Source organism: Acinonyx jubatus, chromosome C2 (assembly GCF_027475565.1).
Source record: "Acinonyx jubatus isolate Ajub_Pintada_27869175 chromosome C2, VMU_Ajub_asm_v1.0, whole genome shotgun sequence".
In the NCBI taxonomy this organism is placed as follows: domain Eukaryota; kingdom Metazoa; phylum Chordata; class Mammalia; order Carnivora; family Felidae; genus Acinonyx; species Acinonyx jubatus.
Genome location: NC_069384.1, coordinates 66,443,234 through 66,457,732, shown reverse-complemented (window position 1 = coordinate 66,457,732; position 14,499 = coordinate 66,443,234). Strand labels below are relative to the sequence as shown.

General features: G+C 35.0%; 1 protein-coding gene across 3 annotated transcripts in view; it reads right to left on the bottom strand.

Annotated features, from left to right (window-relative positions):
• EAF2 (ELL associated factor 2) overlaps positions 1-14,499 on the bottom strand; it is a 38,114-nt gene that overhangs the window by 19,832 nt on the left and 3,783 nt on the right. For 2 of the 3 annotated variants that reach the window (XM_053220932.1, XM_015078218.3), the window contains exons 2-3: positions 9,238-9,332; positions 1,593-1,729 (exon numbers count right to left, since the gene is read on the bottom strand). In XM_053220932.1, the coding sequence (XP_053076907.1) occupies positions 1,593-1,729; positions 9,238-9,332 (232 nt within the window). The remainder of the gene's footprint in view (positions 1-1,592; positions 1,730-9,237; positions 9,333-14,499) is intronic. The other variant, XM_053220933.1, reaches the window with a different exon arrangement.

Here is a 14,499-nt window from a genome sequence, read left to right as displayed (position 1 = left end):
AATTTAAATTCCAGTTAGTTAACATATAGCGTAACATTAGTTTCAAGTGTACAATCTAGTGATCCAACACTTCAATACAACAGCTTGTACTCATAAGTGCTCTCCTTAATCCCATCAGCTATTTAAACTCATTCTCCACCTACCTCCCATCCAGTAACTGTTTGTTCTCTATGGTTAAGAGTCTGTTTCTTGGTTGCCTCTCTCTTTTTTTGGCAATGATTGTTTGTTTTTAAATTCCACATATGAGTGAAATCATATGGTATTTGTCTTTCTCTGACTGATTTTGCTTAGCCTGATACTCTCTAGCTCCATCCACATTGTTACAAATGGCAAGATTTCATTTTTTTGATGGCTGAGTAATATTCCATTGTGTGTGTATGTGTATATATATATAATATTATATACGTTATATATATATATACATTCCATTGTGTGTGTATGTATATATATATAATATTATATATGTTATATATATATACATTCCATTGTGTGTGTGTATATATATACACACACACACACACACATATATATATATATACATTGTGTATATATATATGTGTATGTGTGTGTGTGTGTATACACACACACACATACCACATACATACATACATACCACATCTTCTTTATCCATTCATCAGTTGATGGGCATTTGGGCTCTTTGCATAATTTCGCTATTATTGATAATACTGCTATAAACATTGGGGTGCATGTATCCCTTCAAATTCTTAACCTCTCAAGACATCAATAAAGACTCCCAAATGTTCCAATCAATGAGAACTTCTCCATTCCTTTAAGTCCGAGAACAATTTTTGCCTATATTCTTTGTATGGCTATTAGTGTAGGTCTCTTACATTACATGACAATGCACCACCTATTTGCAAACAAGAATTTGAGATAGCTATATTCTTACTGACTTTTTAAATGGAATGATCTGTTAATCCAATTAAAATGCAGACATGTTGAAGCTAGTATTTGTATAGGAAATTTTCTTTTTCTAGTTTTTTACATATTCTAGGTGCTCAATAAGTTTTTACTAATGATGAAATTATTTTGGAGAGTGTATAATGGCTTCTTTCAGTTCAGCTTTATGAAAGTATCTACAATAGAGTAAAATGTATACCTACGCATATAGAAAACATTCAGAAACAAAGAAAGCTTTCATATATCATAGGAAGAAGTGATAAAAGCTTTTGGCTAAGGATCTCCGCCAAATTTAAACTTGGAAAAAGATTAAAACATTTTGTACCACAAAGAAAGAAACTTTATATAATAATGTGACTTAACCCAATACTTTTTTTCACTAATATTTCCTTAGCAACTTCTTTGTTGATAAAGTAGTTTATTTCATAAACCACGTGTCTTTTTCTTTTTTACTTTTTTTTAATGTTTATTTATATTTGAGAGAGAGAGAGACAGAGTGTGAATGGGGAAGGGGCAGAGAGAGAAGAGAGACAGAATCTGAAGCAGGTTCCAGCCTCTGAGCTGGTAGCTCAGAGCCCAATACAGGACTCAAACCCACGAGCTGTGGGATCACGACCTCAGTTGAAGTCAGACGCGTAACTGACTGAGCCACCCAGGCACCCCCTACATACCTTGTTTTTTTTACAGTGATGTTGCTGCTGAGTTTTTCTAGTCGACATTCTCCAGTATCATGGTTAATAATTAAAATGCATTCCTTTAAGTAAGGTTTCTTTGAACCTTTGAAAACAGTTACTGGTGGAGTTGAGCCCTGTTTAAAAAGTTAAATATTATTACTTGAAATCTGTGATAGAAAATCATTTGGGAAGGCCTTCAAGATCTTCTGTGTTTCTCAACCTATGTTATACCTCAAGTCACCTAACTACCTAAGTTTACTACTCTAACAAGGATTCGTAGGAAAAAAGAGATGAAGCAAGGCTGAGGTCTCAAACCTGCTATTACTGAGAAAAGGGAACAGAGGAAGTACTTGCCCTGTCTCATTAAAGATTGTCAACAACAGACAATTGGGGTTCAATTCTAATGCATAATATATTTTACAGATAAGGGAACAGAAGCCCTGAATCACACCTCCTACCCACCTTCTTCTTCCTTCATTAGTTTAGTTTTTAAAATCTTGTTATTTTATTAAAGTGGTGCTTCCCTATGCAGATTACTATTACACTAAACTCACCAATTAATTTTAGCATCATTAAAAGTGGGACAACCAGACATAATATCCTGCACGATGTGATATAAAAGAAAGTAAACAGCATCACCTATAAAGTATCTTGCCTAAAACACACACACACACACACACACACACACACACACACACACACACACACACAGTCTAACTCACATCCGGCCTTTAGATATATCTATCAGTTTACAGGAAATATAAGAAATAGACGAATAAATGAATAAGATACTCCCAGACAGTAACCCAAGGACTCCAAATTACAGTTGATAAGAGATTTGCACCATAGTCTTCTTAAAGATATTTGCATTTCTACTTAGAATAGAATGTATCTTAAAATTATAATACATTGTTGTACTTTGAATTCCTGAAGAATAAAGACTAGATCATAGTTTTGGTTGTTTTATTTATTTCTCCTAGTACCTAAAGTAACAAATGCTTCAGAGATACTAAATGGATGTTGAATATGAACAATATGAACACTTTGATCCAAAGTTAAATAAAGCCTTCATAATCTCTATACCTGCTGTCCACATTTTGAAACAGTTTTTAAAAAGTAAAGCTTTTTTCCTGGGGTGTCTGGGTGGTTCAGTTGGTTACGTGTCCAGCTCTTGACTTCAGCTCAGGTCATGATCTCTTGGTTAGTGCGTTTGTGCCCTGTGTTGAGATTCTCTTTCTTGCTCTCTCTCTCTGCCCCCTCCCCTGCTCATGCACTCTGTGTCTCTCTCAAAATAAATAAATAACCTTTAAGAAAATTTAAAAAATATAAAAAGTAAAGTCTTTTTTTCTTATTAAATTGAGCACCATTCCTATTTTATTTATTTTTTTAAGTTTATTTATTTATTTTGAGTGAGTGAGTGAGAGAAAGACAGTGAGATAGCAAGTGGGGGAGAGGCAGAGAGAGAAGGAGAGAGAGAATCCCAAGCAGGCTCTGCACTGTCAGCATAGACCCCCATGCAGGGCTTGAACTCATGAACCATGAGATCATGACCTGAGTCCAAATCAAGAGTTGGATGCTTAACCAACTGAGCCACCCAGGCGCCCCACTATTCCTATTTTAAACTTTAATTCCTGCCCAGTCCCTTATTCCATACCCCTAGAAAAGCGTATTAATGTATTAAAACATCAGGAAACTCCTAAGAATATGAACTGTCTTTGCCTCTCAATAACTTTTGTGAGCAAATAAAACTGAAGTCACAGGCAGCCTGAAATATGAGGACTCAGTCACCGTGAGAACTGGGGGAAGAGAGCTCCAGGAAAGGGGAGCAGCAAGTGCAAAGGATCTGAGGCCAAAAAGATGAAGTGAGAGGGAGGGGGTGTGAGAGAGGGAGATGAGCTTGGCAGATGGATAACTATAGATCCCCACAGGGCCTTGCTGGCCATGGGGGGGGTGGGGTGAGTTTGAGATTTATTCTGAGAGCCATAAAAAGCACCTGTTGGGATGAGCACTGGGTGTTGTAAGGTAAACAATTTGACAACAAGTTTCATATTAAAAAAAAAAAAAAGGAAAGCATTTGGAAGCCTCTAAGCAGAAGAATGGAACTAGATTTTAAAAAGATTGCCTTGTATGAACATGTGTGAACATCTATAGGGTGCTAGACACTGTTTGAAGTGTTTTATATGTACAATATTAAACTCATTCAATCCTCAAAAAAAAAAATTAACTACTGAATACATCCAATCATCTCCATGTTTACTGCTATTACCCAACCTCAGGATCCAATCATCATCTCACCTAAGTTACCATTATTCACCTCCCTACTCACCTTCCAGTTTTGTCCCCCATCTGTTGACAGGCAAATTTGATCATGCCTGATTAGGAATACCAGGAAAGGAAATTAGTCAGTAATGGGATGAAAAAGTACAATAGTACTCCCAAAGAAATACAAGGGAAAAAAAGAAAAGAAGAGATTCTTAATGAAACTAATAAAAAACAAAAGATAGAAAATAAAGTAAAATAACTAATAAACATACTATAAGATGATAAATATAAAAATCAACTATGATAAATATAAAAATCAACTATATCAACTTTGAACTAAGTGTGGATAGAAATCTAATAAAAACGGAAAGTGTTGAACTGGGCTTAAAAATTATTCTGTTATCAGAAACCCATGGGGGAGGGGAAGGAAGAAAAAAGAGGTTAGAGTGGGAGAGAGCCAAAGTATAAGAGACTCTTAAAAACTGAGAACAAACTGAGGGTTGATGGGGGGTGGGAGGGAGAGGAGGGTAGGTGATGGGTATTGAAGAGGGCATCTTTTGGGATGAGCACTGGGTGTTGTATGGAAACCAATTTGACAATAAATTTCATATATTAAAAAAAATTATTCTGTTATCAAAAGATATATTTAAAAATAGTTATATTTAATATTTTTAAAATAGTTATATTTAATATATTTTAAAATATTTTAAAACATCAGCTAAATAAAAGAAAGATTCTATGAACATGCAAACAAAAAGAAAGCAAAGTGGCAATATTAATATTAGGCAAGGTAGTATTTAAGCTTAAAAATCACAAAAACAGGAGTAAAAATATTATTATATAATGATAAAAGATATAATTCATTTAAAAATATAACTGCAATAGGATGTTAAAATAAAATGAGTCCTAAAATAGGTTGAGGTCCCAAGAACGTGGTGGCTATTTTCTCATTTGAGCTAAATAAACTCAGTGGATGGAATCAAACCTTCCAGGTTCATCCTGGATGAATGTTGCCCAAGAGGGTGGTTTAGAGTGGCATAGCAGCCCATCTGACATATGGAACTTTCACAAGTCCAGTGTTTGGGGGCTGAAGTCATAGGTAACCTCTAGAGATGCATTTCCTACATAATAGCAAGTGTGGTTGAAAGTTTCCAGTGGACTATTTCATTGAGGCCTACAAAAGTACTCCATAAGGTGGAGTCACCACTAAAGAATGCCAAACTTGGACAGCACCAATGATAAATCATAGCAAGTAAGTCTTTTCCCTTCAAAATTCAACATTTTGAAATTTTACAGTAGTCAATTATAATTACTCATAAGGAAGAGAGATTTGTAAATTCCCACTATTAACCAGCTTAACAGCCTCCATTTTTTGTTAGTTTCCTATTTTAATGTTTACTTATTTATTTTGTGAGAGGGAGAAAGAGAGAGAGAGAGAAAGAGAGCACATGCACCCAGCGTGTGCCAATGGGGGAGGGGCAGAGAGAGAGGGAAAGAATCCCAAGCAGACTCCACACTCAGCACAGAGCCTGATGCTGCACTCCAGCTCACAACTGTGAGATCACGACTTGAGCCAATATCCATAGTAGGACACTAAACTGGCTGAGCACCCAAGCATCCCATTTTTATTAGTTTCTTCTACGTGGTACTACCAAAGAAAACCTAGAGGAATGAAAATTAGAGAATCTATCCTATCTGATGGGCATTAAAGAGGGCATTTGTTGGGATGAGTACTGGGTGTTATATGTAAGTGATGAATCACTAAATTCTACTCCCCAAACCAACACTATGCTATATGTCAACTAACATGAATTTAAATTAACAAAAAATAAGAATTTTGCAAAAACTACTTTACAAAGGTCAAGAATTTATCAATGTCAAGAAGACTTGGATTTGAAATCCAACTATGTGGTTTATAAGCTACCTAACTTTGGGACAATTACCAAACCTCCACACGCCTCAGTTTCCTCATTAGCAAAATGGCATCAGAAAGAGTTCCTAAACCATAGGTAGTTGTGGGGCTTAAGTGAGCTAAATCTTTTTTTTTAAGTTTATTTTTTTATTTTGAGAGAAAGAGAAAGCATGAGAGAGGGAGGGGCAGAAGGAGAGTGAGTCAGTGAGCGAGCAAGCAAGAATCCCAAGCAGGCTCCACACTGTCAACACAGAGCCCGACATGGGGCTCGAACTCTTGAACCATGAGATCATGACCTGAGCTGAAGTCAGATGCTTAATCAACTGAGCTACCCAGGTGCCCCAGTGAGCTAATTCTTATAAAGAACATAGAATAGTACCCTTTACATACAACACTTGATAAATATTAACTACTACCATATAAAAAAATCTACTCTTTTGAAGAACTTCCAGAAACTGAAGGTACTCTTAAAAGTATAGTATAATAAAAGTTCTATTTTATAGGATGACTCCTAGCTTTTATTCATTTTTACCTGTATGATGAAAGCCAAGTTCATAAAGAAAATAGAGAATCTAAATGCCTCAAACTAAAATCATTACATTCCTGCAAAATTAAGAACTCTGAAGAAATGTAAAACTCCTACTTGTTTAAAGAAGTTCTTTAATTAAGGGAGGAAAACCCACAAAGTGAATTTGAGAATGTAATTTCTATTACAATTCACAATTGTCCAAGGACTATATGGCCAGCAGAAAAATATATTTGCTCTTGACAGGTGATAATTTTAACTATTCTCTTTCATTTCAGCTGTCTAAAAAGAGTTATAGTATAAAGTTTAAATTCTTTTGCTTTACACATTAAGCCCTTTATTATCTGATTTCTAATACCTGTCCATCTCCCATTATGTCCCTAGTAGACTCCTTCTGACCTAGCCATAGTGGCTTTATGTAGTTCTTCAAATGTAACAGACTCTTTTGTTGCCTTGTTTTAGCCCATGTATTTTTCTTTTCTCTGCCTAAAACATTCTTCCCTCTTTCCTTTACCTGGGTAACTTCAACTCTCCTTCAAGACAGCATACCCTGGCATCTCCTCTCTCTCTGCTGACTGAATTATTGCTCTTTTGTACTTCTGTAATATTCTACGAATACTTTTATGACAGCCCTTACATTTCTATATTTTGTAATCATTAATTTCCTGTCTTCCTAACTAAATGGTAATATTTTTTAGGACACTGTCTATGTCTAGTCTTCTGCTGTATTCTTAATAGCTACCTAGCACAGAAGTTACCACATAGAAGGTAAATATATATACATATATGGCCCACTGTCCATCTGTCTCTCTTTCTCATGCACACATACACACACACAAATATTGAGATATATTCTTTTTGGACATATCTCTGGTGTCCTGGGGGCAAGGAGTTACATCTTCCTAAATTATTTCTTTGCTGTTAAAGAAATTTACAATTTGAAGCCTTGAAAGCTTCTTTCTATAATTGTCATTCTTTTAAGAGACATTTCAATTTTTAAATTATTTTTAATTTATTATTACTTATTTTTTATTTTAGAGAGAGAGAGAGAGAGAGAGAGAGAGAGACCATGTCAGTGGGGGAAAAGGGCAGTGGGAGAGAGAGACTCCTAAGCAGGCTTCACACTCAGCACAGACCCTGACACAGGGCTCGATTCCATGATGGGGGAATCATGACCTGAGCCAAATTCAAGAATTAGATGCTCAACTGACTAAGCCAACCAGGCACCCCAACAATTGAGATCATAACACGTGGTGGATGGTAACTCTTAATTGAAGAAGGATATAGGTGATTGAGAAAAGTTTATTAATAAATGTAAAAATCCCCATCTGCTTGCAGTAGAAAAGCAGTGCGGGGGTGGGGGGGTGCCTGGGTGGCTCGGCTCAGGTCATGATCTCACAGTTTGTGGGTCTGAGCCCCAGCTGTCTCTGTGCTGACAGCTTGGAGCCTGGAGCCTGCTTCAGATTCTGTGTATGTTTTTCTCTCTCTGCCCCTCTCCTGTGCTCTCTCTCTCTCTCTCAGGAATAAACATTAAAAAATTATAAAAAATAATTTTGACTGATAAAAATAAGAAAAAGAAGACTAGGGGATAGAGAACTTGCTTGCTCTACCTCTAATCATGACAAATAATGTCATAAATGCATATAAGAGAATGTAGATGAACTAGCACAAAACCATTTCCATTAAAAAATTACACAAAGACAAAAATCTCAGTCTGTGCTTTCTCTATATGTTAAAATAAAATGTTACAGTCTTTGTGTTCTCTGAGAATAGGTCAAGTTGGTATAAAAGAAAAAAAGAAACTTAAGCTGAATGCTAAGAAATTTCTAACTCAAAGATTGAGAAAACTAGACCATACAACAAATAATTTGTATATCTGTGTAAACAGTATTTCACAGTGTTACTTGGAAACATCTGGAAATTTTTTAAATAGACAAAACTTTGGTTAAAGACCTAGAGTCTTTCTTCTCCAACTCATTCCCCCAAATTATTGATAAAATCACTCTAAAAGCACAAATTCAATCATGTTACTACTCTGCTTAAAAGCCTCTAAAGGCTCTGTAATACCTATGGGATAAAATCTAAATTCTACATTAGAACTTACATTAATTCATTTATTCCGCAAACTTCTTGTTCTTTCTCTATCAGAGCCATTCACATAACATCCCTTCTACCTAGGATAGTCTACTCCCTTTCTGCCTGATGAAATTCTACCTGCCTTTTAAGATTCAGCTCAAATAGCATGTGCTTTGTGAAGCCTTTCAAGATTCTACCAGGCAGAATATTTGATTCCACATATGTGCTTGCACAGAATTTTGTACATGCTCTAATGTATAGCATTAGATATTTGTATGTCTTTCTGCTATAGCAGATTAAGACTAAAAGGCAGGGGATATGTTCTTATTCCTAGTTCAGAGTACAAAATCTGGCTTATAATAATAATTTAATAGGTATATGTTTAGACCTCCAATTGTTTCAAATCATCTGATGTGATAGTTCTTAAAACTTATTAAATGGATCAAAGGTGTTTTTTTTTAAGTATTTTAAGGGGTGCCTGGGTGGCTCAGTCAGTTAAGCGTCTGACTCTTGATTTCAGCTCAGGTCATGATCTCACTGTCATGAGATGGAGCCCAGTGTCGGGCTCTGTGTTGGGCTCTGTGCTGCGTGTAGAGCCTACTTAAGATTCTCTCTCTTCCTCCCCCTCTACCCCATCCCTACTCGTGCTCACTCTCTAAAAAAAAAAAAAAAATGAATAAAGTATTTTAAGACTATTTTTCCTGAAATAGCTTAAAATAAGTGTTTTGTTTTTTTTTTTTTTTTGCTTTGGTATATTTGTTAATTACTTTAACTATCACTACATGAATTGTGCAGTTATTTTCATTTAAATTTAGTATAAATACTGCAAAAGAATCCTTTAAGTCCAAACACATGGAAGTACTCACTTCTATATTTGGCAGAGTTATTGTCACCTGTTCACCTTTGCCGACTTCAAGCTCTCCTTCACAAGAAGTGTCAATGGAAGCAGGTTTGAAGTCATCTAAAAATAGAAACAGATATGGATTTTTATAAGATGGAGCAATACCTGGGTACCTGGATATCAAAGGGGTGCCTGTGTGGCTTAGTCAATTAAGCATCTGACTTCGGCCCAGGTCATGATCTCATGGTTTGAGTTTGAGCCCTACATCTGGCTCTGTGCTGACAATGCAGAGACTGCTTCGGATTCTGTCCCCCCCTCTCTCTCTGCCCCTTCCCTACTCATGCTTCCCTCCCTCTCTCTCTCAAAAATAAATAAATAAATAAACATTTAAAAAAGTGTGAGCATGTTTCAGAGTGATAAATCATTTTTTAATAGCCAGTAATTAAAATGGTTTAGGAGAGTCTTCATACTACAAATAAAATCCAAACCAGTTTGGAGATACCTATATCTATATCTATATCTATATCTATATCTATATCTCTATATCTCTATATCTCTATATCTATATCTAGATAGGTATATCTAGATATAGATATATAGATATATAGAGATATAGAGATATAGATAGGTATATATAACTCTGAGAAAAAAAGAAATAGCTGAACTCTACAACAGTATTCCTCAAACCATGTTCCCTCTGGATCCTGTTTAGACTGCAACCTAGGCTAAGATGTTCCACTGCTAAAAACTACATAATGTCAATGTTTTCACAATTTGCTAAAAACTTATATTAGTAGAATGCTTTCAATTTTCAGTCTTTTTCTCCCATAATTTTTCTTAAACCACCTTGGGTGCCTACTATCACTTGCCTGCTGTTCTAGCAGAATACAAAATTAATGAATACGTGGCAAATACACATTCATGGGAAAACTTAAGAAAAAGCAATCACTGAATTTAAAAGTTTGAGTTTTTCATGGATATATTTGCCACTAAAGGATACATAAATGTAATCAAATCTGCAACTTCAGAATACTTAAAATAGAATTTCATTTTGAGTTAAATCATAATTCAAATGATGTTATTAAAATATATTACCCAGAAGAAATTTAGGGTGCTCAGATATTTCACATGCTGAACAAGTTTAAAACCTCTAAGATATGAAAGCCATTTAAAAACAATTCATATCAATACATATTAAGGACTGATAATTCTGATACAGAATTCCTCCAGTTATATACATTTTTCCCACGTTAACTCTTTATTAAAATATAGCAGACATGCAAACTAGAATGTGAATCATAAGCTTGATGAATTTTCACAAAGTGGCACAAATGTAATCAGCAACCAGATCAAGAAATAGAACATTAGCCTCTGAGAGGCCTCTCCCAATTACCCCTACTCCAAGAGACTGATCTTTATATTAACAGGGAAGTACCCCCAAATGTCTAAATCCAAAGTACTGAACATTTATTAGAATTTAGAGAACTATAATAGGTAGGTCTTGTGAAAGGAGAATCTTCTAGTGCTCATCAAATGATCTGCTGTCTATAAACAAAAGCTGGCCGCTGCTTCTCAATGACAATTATAATGGCTAACATTTATAAGGAACACTTCCTGCCAGGCACCTTGTTAACACTTCATATTTAATTCTTTAACAACTCTATGAAAAGAAATGAAATTCACTCTTATGTTCCCTAAGCACATATGAGTATAAACAATTCACACTAAGTATTCTTTATAGCATGGTTTATTCTTCATGTTGCTTTAATTCAGAACTGAAAACATGCAATAAGTATCTCTCAAATCTTGATGCTTATTTCCAGATTTTAAGAAACAGATTAAAAATACATAGACAATATGAAAAACATGAAAGAATTTGATTTACAATAGTAGTACCATTGAGGATAAAGATTAGACTGAAAATAAATTGGGAAGTTTGTTAGTAGCAGTAAGGTAATGACAAAGATAAAAAATAATTAAGGTGTTAAGTTTTAGATGCTTGAAAGAAGTTCTAGGGAAATAAGTGTTAGTTAATATCAATTAATGAAAAGACAACAATACTAAAGAAAAAAAATCAGAACTGAGCTTGAGTATCATGGAAATAAAGAAAGTAGAAAGCAGAAGACAGAAATAGCCAAGAGAATAAACAAAGATACAAAACAAAAACAATAACAGCAATAACTTATGTGTTAATTACTTTATTTTAAATTTTTTCTTAATTACTTTTATCTCGTAGCCTTACGAACATTCTCCAAAGTTGTGAATACTCCTATGTTACAGATACAGCAAATGAGGGTAGAAGAAATCAAGTCCCTTACCCAAGATCATGCAGTTAATATTTGCTAAAGCCAGAATAAGGAACTATCAAATTTAACTAGATGAAAAAGATAAGAGGTTGACCAACAATGAATATCAGTCTTATTGATATCAACATTAATGGAGAAAGAAAACAAGTTCAATTTGAGCTAGTAAATACCATTTGTTATCCTAAAGTGAGAACTTCATTTTATAAGGATGTATACATAATAAATGAAGTAACTTCCACTTAAAGTATTTTAATATAAGTAATTTATCATCATGGCCTATGGGATACCCACAGTAACAGACTTTGTTGGTTTTAAAATGTCCTCAACTTCCTAATTTTAACTATCCTTTAAGGTTTTGCTCATCAATGTAAATACTCATATAAACATTCCTCAATCTTCATCACTCACATCTAATCACTAGGTCTTCTTCCATAATATCTTTCAGAGCCATCTCCTATTCCATCTCCTATTCTTGCTGAAGTCAAACTAGTTTTCAATCAACAGAAAGCTACAGCTTGACCATCTGCTTTTCTCTGTTTTTGCTCTTAGAATGTGAATCCTATTTCAAAGTCCCCTCTTCCCTAAAGTAGTCACTATGTGGGACCCTTTCTCTACTCTCCAAAATCTCAAGTTTTTTGGTCTTCTTCTATAGCATTTACCTACCACTCATCAAAACCTAACATAAACTTCCTGGTATTATTTACCTGTTTCTGTATATGCCCTACTGGACTGTAATTAAAAAAAAATTTTTTTTAATGTTTATTTATTTTTGAGAGAGAGAGAGACAAAGTGCGAGTGGGGGAGGTGCAGAGAGAGAGGGAGACACAGAATCCAAAGCAGGCTCCAGGCTCTGAGCTGTTAGCACAGAGCCTGACGCGGGGCTCGAACTCACAGACTGGACTGTGAGATCATGACCTGAGCCAAAGTCAGACGCTTAACTGACTGAGCTGCCCAGGCACCCCAGAACTGTAATTTTGTAAAACATAATGCTTCATACTTTAATTCCTCCTGAGTTATGGCTCCTAGCATAGTGCCTTTAATATAATGGGCACATATAAGATCTTTGTAATTGACCCTGGTTCATATGTTTATCCCTCTCTGAACCAACTCCAAACTTATTTTTAAGTATAAACTTATTTCAGCTAAATTATGTGCAAAAGACTTGTTTTCTAATTGTCTCCTGAGGATCAGATAAATCTGTATTTCAAGACTCTCATTTCTTTAAGGTAGATACTGCCATATTTGTTTTGTACTTTTCACTAGCACATTTCTGTTCTCATAGAGGGCACTCATTACTTAATATTTGACAATAAAGGAATCTCTACAATAAATAGGTAACAGAAATGACATCCTAGAGTAAAGCCAGGGTCTTTTGATCTCCCATATTTTTCTGACAGTGACACAGAGGACAACATTGGGAGACCTGTTGCTTAACTACAGTTAAATAATGCTTTAGAGGAGAAGCCAGAAAGGTAATTCAAGGCAGTGAAGCAGATCAGTGGGGAACCACAGTGACCTAGAGAATGAATAAGCCCAATCTCAAGAAGACAACCACAACTTGGATCCAGCCAACTCCTGTCAAGAGGAATATGGGTTTGGTGAGGCCAGGTTATCTTCTGATTTTTTAAAGAGAAGCTGGTAATCCAGATTTCTGTATAAAAGATCTTAATTTTTACATATTTACAACTAGTTTATGCTAAAACAATAACTGTGTGGGTCAAACAAAGCATCTCTAAAGTCAAACTCAGCCAACAGGCTGTTAATCTATAACCTCTGTTTTAGTGTTTAAAACTGATTATTTTTCTTTGTAACATATCATCACTTTAGATCTTCACAACAATTCTTTGAATTGATTATTCTCACCCACATTTTACTAATGGGAAACTCTGCTAAAGTAATGAAGCCAGTTAAAAATCAAATCAGGAACTCAAGCCACAAACTCTATCCACTCATATAGCCTCTTTGCCTTATTATATATCCACAGTTCTTTTTTTTAAAATTTTTTTAACGTTTATTTATTTTTGAGACAGAGACAGAGCATGAATGGGAAGGGTCAGAGAGAGAAGGAGACACAGAATCCGAAGCAGGCTCCAGGCTCCGTGCTGTCAGCACAACGCCCGACGCGGGGCTCGAACCCACAGACCTCGGGATCATGACCCGAGACGAAGCTGGATGCTCAACTGACTGAGCCACCTAGGCGCCCCATATGTGTCCAGAGTTCTTAACTTTTGTGTGTGTTGGCAGGGGAGCGGGGGTTGTTAGGAGAGGAGGAATAGTCACAAGTCCCTATGGGAATCTGATGAAAATTATAGACCAGCCATAAATCCTCTGTACAGAAAAAATGCATATATGAACATACATATCAAATACTGTATAATTTCAAGAGATTCACAAGTCTCTGAAGCCTTTCTATAGATGTCTATAATATGAGACAACTATAAGAGATAGTAATGTACCCAAAATATCTATAGCTTTATTCAATGATAAGCATGAACTCATAATCAATAAATCTATCAAAACTATTCTGAACCTATTTACATTTCTAATTATTTTACTGTTAGAATTAATGAGTTCTACTTTTTATTACTTGTTATATTAATTAGTATTGCCTTTTATTTACTTTCAAACAAGTTTTTTTTAAGAATACAACTTTTGTGTTTCAATGGATTAAGTATAATTCTAGAATTACAGAATTTGTTAAGTAATCTCATGTTTTCTATATGTTTCCAAATATCAAATGTATTTTCTAGGTTGCTATGATTCCAGACTATATAGTTTATTTCTTTCAGTTCTCCTTGGTTTGGAAACCTCACCACCAATTTTACCATTTATTTATTCACTGTGGATATCCTTCTTCTATGTTATTTTTTTCAGGTTTACAGTACAATTACTTATATTACATATAGAGGAGAGAAACATTTCCTACTCTGTATTAATACTTTTTCAATCAATGTTGATCACTTTTCTGATTATTTTGGCTG